Source organism: Terrapene carolina, unplaced genomic scaffold (assembly GCF_002925995.2).
Source record: "Terrapene carolina triunguis isolate 2854851 unplaced genomic scaffold, T_m_triunguis-2.0 Scaffold17, whole genome shotgun sequence".
Taxonomy (NCBI): Eukaryota; Metazoa; Chordata; order Testudines; family Emydidae; genus Terrapene; species Terrapene triunguis.
Window position 1 is genome coordinate 10,131,197 of NW_020664368.1, and position 8,251 is coordinate 10,139,447.

Here is an 8,251-nt window from a genome sequence, read left to right on the forward strand (position 1 = left end):
TTGCTAGTGTATGTGGAGTTATGCAGGGGCATAATTGCATATATGTTTTCCTCTAAGTCATAATGTATTCAAGACCTGACCATGAATATTGGAAAAGTACCTCTGTGTATTATATCTGTAATTGTTTCCTGGTTAAAAATCGCACAGTTAAGTGTTCTTAATTGAAAATAATCCATGTAATTCATGGATATGATTATATTTTTCCTGTTTAAAGGCTTCATCTGTTTTATAAAAACAATTACAATAAAAAGAAATGTAGAGTTACTGTAGATTTGTCTGGCTCTAAGTCATTTGTTTGTAATATCCACAGGGAAAGGAAAGGGCAGAGGCCGACTAAGACCTGAAGATGAAGAGGAACTAGGAAATGCCAGACCTTCTGCACCCAGCACACTATTTGACTTCTTAGAGTCCAAAATGGGTACTCTGACAATAGAAGGTACGTTGTTGAAATTAAAATGATCTATGGAAGCAAGATCACACACTGCTGGCCTAATTTTTCTAAGTTGCTAAGCACCTTCTTCTCTATAGATGTAACTGAGATTTGTGTCGGGTCAGAACATCTGAAAATCCAGGTTATTCATGTTTCATGTATGTATGGTGTTCAATTAACAATGTATATTCATCTTTTCTCACTACCACTTGGTTATGAAGAGCTGTTACAAATTTATTAGTAGGAAAAGACTTAATTGCTTCATCGTCATCATGGATCTAATGGAAAATATTACATTATCTGTTTGCCATTGTAGTGTGTTAGCGGTCGTCCCTCCCGCTCTGGCTCAGTGGGAGGCCACTCCGCCTCACTACAGCCATGAAAATGTTAAATTGTCATTTTCTGAGTTTTCTTTCAATATACTGCTCAGACAAAAGGCAGATGTGGATGTAATAGTGTGTGGTTTTGCTGAAGTATGGGTGAGTGGGCATGAAGCAGATTGGAAGTAATGGGGCCTTGGGTTATCTCAAAGTGGGTCTGCAGATCCAAACCACTTAAGAGTGCGGGGGACAGGAAGTAAAAGGAAATAAAGATGCTGTAATGGGGTCAGGACTCACCACCGCTGGCGCCTCCTGCTGGTTGCTCCGGAAATTAGCTCGTCAGCTGTGGAGCGTCCTCTGCGCATGGTGTCTCGCCTGTTGTCTGCTCTGCTGGTTTGGGACCCGCGTTGTTCCCTGCTTGGTGGCATCCGCTTCAGGACACTGTCCTCCGGCAGCTCCCCCTATTCCATTCTCAACCCCTTCGGGGGGGGTGGGGGGGGAGAGGGGAAAGGGAGTTTAACGGCAGTCCTTCGGGTTGCATCTGCCTCAGTGGCCAACCACAACCCCAAAGTCTAGCCCCTCACCTCAGGGGCAAGTTGCAGTCTGTCTCAGTCACACTCCTCCATGGCCAGATGCAGTGCAAGGGGGGAAGGGGGGGAACCCAGGCCCACCCGCTACTCTGGGTCCCGACCCGGGGACCCTCTAGCGGCAGCCTCTCTCTACCCTCCTTCTCTCCCCTCTTGTCCGCCTATCTTCCCTGGGCCACTTCCCCTTTGGCCCCGTGCACCTTCTCGACGCTTTTTAGCAGGAGCCACAGCCTGGCAGGTAATTGGGCTGGAGTTGTCCTCTGCTTCCGTGAGCCTGCCCAGCACTGCTCTGTCCAAGGTGCTACCTCTTTACCTAAGGGTACATCTACACTACCTGCTGGAGCGGTGGGTAGTGATCGATCTATTGGGGATCGATTTATTGCGTCTAGTGTAGACGTGATAACATTGATCCCCGAGCGCTCTCCCGTCGACTCTGGTACTCCACCGCCGCGAGAGGCGCAAGCGGAGTCGACGGGAGAGCGGCAGCCGTCGACTCAGCGCCGTGCACACGCCGCCGTAAGTAGACCTAAATACATTGACTTCAGCTATGCTATTCTTGTAGCTGAAGTTGCGTATCCTAGGTTGATCCCCCCCTCAGTGTAGACCAGGGCTCAGGAGCCAGTCCTCCTCCCTTGCTAGTCAGGGAGAGACTGCCCTCTCCTTTGCTAGGCAGACTTTATATAGGGCCCAGCCCGGCCCTGATTGGCTGCCTCTTTCTTTGCCCTGATTGGCTCTCCACAGGCCTTTGCTGATTGGCTGCTGGTGTGCGCAGCCTCTCTGGCCTGTTCCAGCCCTTTTTCTCATGGAGTTGGGAAGCTGCCCCACTACAGATGCCTACAAGAAAGGGGACCTGACTATCCCAAAGAAAAGAGTACTATTTTCTCATGAGAGGGCTAGTTTCCTTTTCTTCTAGGTTCATAGGGTTTCAGTTCCTTCCTCTTCAGCCACATTTAGATCATATAAGATGCTGTGCGTCCACCTAGCTGTGGAAGTATCTTCAATTAAATTTGGCTCCCACTGATGTAAGTGCCTCTCTACACTGATTTAGTAACACCACCTCCCCAATCTTCTGTGCATGTCATCCTGCCCACCGATTACCATCCTGACCTTCCCAATCTTCTGACCCAGTACAAAATGGCAAGATCAAGCATCCCAATCAATCACGTCTGCTCCATCTCAGAGTGTGGTATTTAGATTGTCATCAACTATCGAACAGGCATGTTCCTCCGCTGTATAAGACATTCTCTTTAATAGTATGAAAGATTCCACTAGATAAAGTTATTGGGGTAATTGCAGATGGTTTTCATCTTGGCCACAACATAGATTTTACCAGAAGCAGCAGAGATTCTGCTAATCCTGGACTACATTGTATCATTAAAGATGTTGGATCTTGCCCTCAGCCCTTTGAGAGTCCACCTAGCGGCGATCAGCACATTCCATCCTTCTATGGAGTGTTACTCTGGTTTTACAAACCTGCTAACTGCTAGATTTTGGAAAGGCCTCCTAAGAACCTTCCCACCCCTCCAAGTGATTGCGCCTCAATGGCATCTGAATCTGGTACTCTCAGCATTAACAAAATCCTCATTTGAACCAATGGCATCTTGCTCCATGTCTCTTCGCTCCATGAAGGTCACCCTCCTTTTTGCTATCACTTTGGTGAGAAGGGTTGGGAACTTAGAGCTATGATGGCGGACCCATCATTTACAATATTCCACTCAGATAAGGTCTTCTTACATCAACACCTGAAATTTTTACCAAAGGTAATCTCCCAGTTTCATATTAATCAATCCATTCACTTACTGATTTTCTTCCTGAAACCACATGCATCTGCAGAAGAATGTCTCTCAATGTTCAATAAGCTTTAGCCTTTTACCTGCAGAGGACAAAAACAATCAGGAAGTCCCCTAGACAGTTTATTGCGATAGAAGAGAGAGTCCAGGGACAGGCAGTCTTCACCCAGAGAATCGCCAAATGGATTTCCAGCTGCATTAAACTCTTCTACCAGTTTGCAAATCTACCTTGCCCCTGTTAGGGTATGGGTTCACTCCACTACAGCGGAAGTAATAAGCATGGCATCCCTTCAGCAAGTGCCTCACATAGATATATGTAGAGTAGCCACATGGAGCTCTGTCAATATGTTTGCAACATGCTATGCTTTGTTCCACAACTCAGTCACGAATACTTCTTTGGCACGGCGATACTTTGCACGACCCTTCTGTCCTCATCCTCGCACCCTTCTCCAACTTAGGTACTGCTTGTCAGTCACCCACAGTGGAATATAATAGGAACCACCACTCAAAGAAGAAGAGGTTACTTACCTGTAAATGGAGGATCTTCGAGATATGTGTATTCCGCTTTCCGCCCTCCTACCCCTCTGTTTCGAATCTGTCAGATTTACAGTGGAGAAGGAACTGGAGCCATGGTTGGTCCGCCCTGCCCTTTATCACTTTGAATGGATGGACGAGGCAAGTCTGGGCACATGCGTGGACCAATGGATACTACTTTCAAATTCTCCCGCTCCAGGCATATGTTGTACATGCATAACCCACAGTGAAATATAGAACCTCCAGTTACAGGTGGGTAACCTCCTCTTTCCTCAAAGGCAACCCTACCCTCTGATGATGATTACAAGACTTATCAGAAATTGTTAAGGAGGGTAGCTTCAGACTTGGGCATTCAAGTCAAGGATGTCAGGGAGTCCTCTCATTGCCTGATTGATAGAATATCAATGGCAGGTCCATCTAGTGTGGCACTGCCAATCAATAAAATGATATTAGCGCCTGTAAAGTCACTACAGCAGACCCCATCTTCATTGCCTCCCACTTCAAAGCATGCAGAGCCCTCCCAAAGGTTTGACTATCTTCACTCCCACCCGCCTCCAGGATTGCTAGTTGTTATAGTGGCTAATGAGTGGGTGTGTCAGGGGCATCAGGCTGCCACCCCCAATCAAAAGAAGCAAAGAAGCTGGACTTGTTTGTACATATACTGTGATTCTGTGACTCAGCAGCAGGCACAAAAAGCAGAATCTTGCAGATGTTTTAGGGAGCACCTCACAGAGCACGTTAGAACATCTGTCTCTTATGCAAAAATCTGCAGTTCTCTGTGGCATTGATGGCATGCAAGATAATCTTGGTGTCAGCCTCGTGGGATCTATGAAGAAACTCCACTGAATAGTGTGAGACAGCAGCTTCATTATGCTATGTGACGATGAAATTCTTTGAGCAACTCTTTGCATGCTGGAGGGGTTTTTGTGTACGTTGCGTGGTTAACTTGTCCTTTGTAAAAGTATGAGATAATGACTTTTTGACTGTGACATTGGAGACACTTGCGGGGGTCAATGACTTTCTAATGGACAGGTTCAATACAATGGAGTCTCTTCTGGTAATATTTTTTTGATTCCTTTACATATGTCTCAAACACAAGGGGGAATTCATATGTCCAGTATTTTCTCTGTATCCTCATAATTAAGTGTTCGGACAAATTTTAGCAGGTGTTAATAGTTTCTGCTTTGTCTAGATCGTGTACCTCAGCCATACTACGAGCTACACTGAAAGGTCTCTGCTGGAATAAGGTACCGGTCACGTTGTCTGTAGGTGCTGGTATGGGAAGATCATGCAAGATGTGCATTAGTTTGTTTTTTGCCTTGCACATATGCATTGTTACATAGCATTTGAACACTGATTGTGGTACCTTAGAGAACTTGTATTTTCCCAAAATAGATCAACATCACACTAAGATCTAGACACAATCAGAAGAAGAGCAAACCTGTCTCTGGTTAGCTCTGTAATAGTTCCTACCACTTTTGCTCTGACGTTCTTCTTTACATTTGAGCACAGCTTTAGTCTTTTTTTCTTGAATGGAGCCCATAGATTTTCCCTGCAACTTTTTCTCTGCAAGAATTTGGTTCACAGTATTGTCACTGTACAAAATCCCTCAGATCTCAGAAATACCACTGCTAACAATGAAGGAGGCGATTGCATGTATTGCTGCAAAGAATATGTGCAATTCACTGGGATGTAGAATCCTCTGTCCAAAAAGATCATAATGGGACATTATTAGCTTTTGAACAGGCCTGTAAAGGCCCAAGTCTAGTATCACCAAATACTTTGATTTAGTTCTGCAAATGTATTTGTTCATGTGTTCTGGCTGGGTTAGGAATGTTAACTGAACTATCAGTGGGGCTAGGCAAGTCTGACTGGCAGGAAGCATACATGGGTCATTCACTCTAGCGCCGTCTGTAGTGCCAATATTAATTGTTTTAATGAAATATATTTTTTAAATGATCTAATTAAACTGGTGTGATCCTAATTTACACATATTTAAATTGGTTTAACCCTTACTTACATGGATTTAGCTTGTTGATAAATTACCAATATAAGCTAAATCAATAAAAGTAAGGGTTAAATCAGGTTTAAGTGTGCCTATATTAGGGGTTACAGGAGTTCAGGTAAATCAGTTTTTTAATCTATGTAGTTAAACCAGTACATTTTTCTAGTATAGAAAAGGCCAAAGAGATTAGCTTTTGGGAAAGTAACTAAATTAAATTAAAATGGGGGCAAGCTATGTAAGGTTTTGCTGATTGATGATGATAACAATGGATGACAGGTGCCCATGGTAATTTGTTTAAAATGTAGCAACTACCTCTGATGCTGTTGCTCATAGGTTGACCAACCTGTAGACGGTAACAGTGCTATGTATTGATTTATATCAGTACTTGCAGCTGTGTCAACAGCATCTCATGGTCAGTGATCTTGAAGGCTGCTAAAAATGTGAAGGAATCAGCATTGAGACTTGCTGTTTGTCCATCAAAAAAAACCCCAAAACCAATTTTCCAATGTGTATGTCAAATATTTTTTTTCATGACTTATTTTTGTCTGATAATTCAAACCCCTGATATGAAATTGTACTTTTACAATCCTATTTGCTTATGCGCCATAGTGTATTGTTTTAATAACAAAAGTTCTGGTGTTTTTTGTGGAGGCTATAGCATATTAAATAAAGTCAGAAAGTTCAGATGGAGAAGAAGAGAACGGTTTAGAAAGCTAATTCTTGTAGCTTTACAGAGAATTCCATCTTCATTTCATGAAGGCTCAGCAAAGAGAGAGGACAATCTTTTTTTTTTTTTTTTTGTAAATGATCATGGTAGACTCTTGAAACAATAGTTGGGCCCCAGAGTCAGTGAAGCAGCTGTCAAAAACAGGTGTCTTATACTATTTCCTTCAATGTCAGATGTGGTATGAACCACTCTAAAGTTCACCAAACGTTTTTATGATATGCTTGGGTCTAATTATTAACAAGTGCTTTTTCTGATAAGATGTGATTGCTGATAATTGTGTTTTGCTAGGAAATATTATATTATGGCACTTATATAATTTGAGCTTTATTGCAACAATCCCTTGTTTGCCTCTGAGGCCTTGTCTACATTACCGGTGTAAGTCGACCTAAGTTACGCTATTCCAGCTATGTGAATAACGTAGTTGGAGTCGATGTAACTTAGGTCGACTTACTGCGTCGATGGGAGACGCTCCCCGGTTGATTTACCTTACTCTTCTTGTTCCGATGGAGTACCGGAGTCGATGAGGGAGTGCTCGGTGGTTGATTTAGCGGGTCTGGACTAGTCCCGATAAATCGACCGCCGCTGCATCGATCGCAGCAGCATCGATCCCAGTAAGTGTAGACATGACCTTAGATACATGATTCTAAACAACTGAATATTGTTTTAATGTCATAGTTGGTTAAAACAAACTGTACTCCTGGGGGAATTCTGCAGGACTGCGAGCCCACAGAAACTCCCCTCTCCTGCCCCACAGAATTTCTGTGCTTCCCTGCGGAAAACGTCAGGGAAGCAAAGGGGGAAGCCATGCCCAGGTAGAGGGGAGACCCCAAATAGAGGCAAGGCATGGGGGACACACACAGGGTTATGTGCCACTGGCCCCCCCCCCCATTTCTGGAAGCGCAGAGCTGCCCAGCTGAAGGAGGCTGTGTTTGGGTTCTGCTGACTCTGCAGCTGAACACTGCCTCCTCGGTCCTAGTGCTAGTCGTGCTCCCCTTCTGTGTGCTGCGAGCCCCTGTGCATTCAGATCTCCCACTGAGTTCCCCTCACCCAGATTGCCCCACACCAGGATCCCCACACACACTAAACACCTCCACACGTGGATAGGCCCAGGACCCTTGCACTGTGTCAGGGTTGGGTGCAGCCTCACTGCCAAGTTCACTATACCGGGGCGGTAGAGGCTTCAGAGTGATCTGCCACCTCAATGCATCCCGTGGCCTGTGCTCCCCACTGCCAGTCATTTATTGACAAATAAAATTTGCAGAGTTTTGCAGAATTTTAAAATATTGTGCACATAATTATTTTGGTGCAGAATTTTGAAAAAATATTGGCGCAGAATTCCTTCATGAGTAAAACTAAAGCAGTTTATCCAGAATTAAGAAAAAGTGTAATGGGTCTTCTGTGTGTATATATAGAGAGAGTTTGTGATTTTTTTGATGGTCTATATATAGGGTAGGGGGTTGCTTAGTATGTTTGATTCATGGCTATAAAACTTAGTAACAATGGTGGACATTAGATAGTCTCCATCATAGCCATCAATAATGCAAAGTTTTTAAAACACCCTATTCCACATACACAAAAGCTTTACACTAGTTGGTCAGATTTTCTTTTTGTCAAGAATATACATAGAAAGGTGTGAAGGAAACAAAGGATAGCTGTATGATTAAAAGTGCATATAAGCAATTGTTGTTGAAGTCTATTATTATCTCAATACTGAGGGCTTTACATAGTTAACGTTATTCACCAAAGTGAAAATGTAGACCCCTTTGCAATGGCTAGAAATGAATTAATATTGTCTTTGCTGTGGTAGTATTTTACTATCTTGGGGCAGGTCTTCACTACGGGGGGGGGGGGGGGGGGC

General features: G+C 43.9%; 1 protein-coding gene across 2 annotated transcripts in view; it reads left to right on the forward strand.

The window, feature by feature from the left end:
• LOC112104824 (tudor domain-containing protein 3) overlaps nt 1-8,251 on the forward strand; it is a 265,871-nt gene that overhangs the window by 176,322 nt on the left and 81,298 nt on the right. For both annotated transcript variants that reach the window (XM_024197380.3, XM_024197381.3), the window contains exon 10: nt 311-436. In XM_024197380.3, the coding sequence (XP_024053148.2) occupies nt 311-436 (126 nt within the window). The remainder of the gene's footprint in view (nt 1-310; nt 437-8,251) is intronic.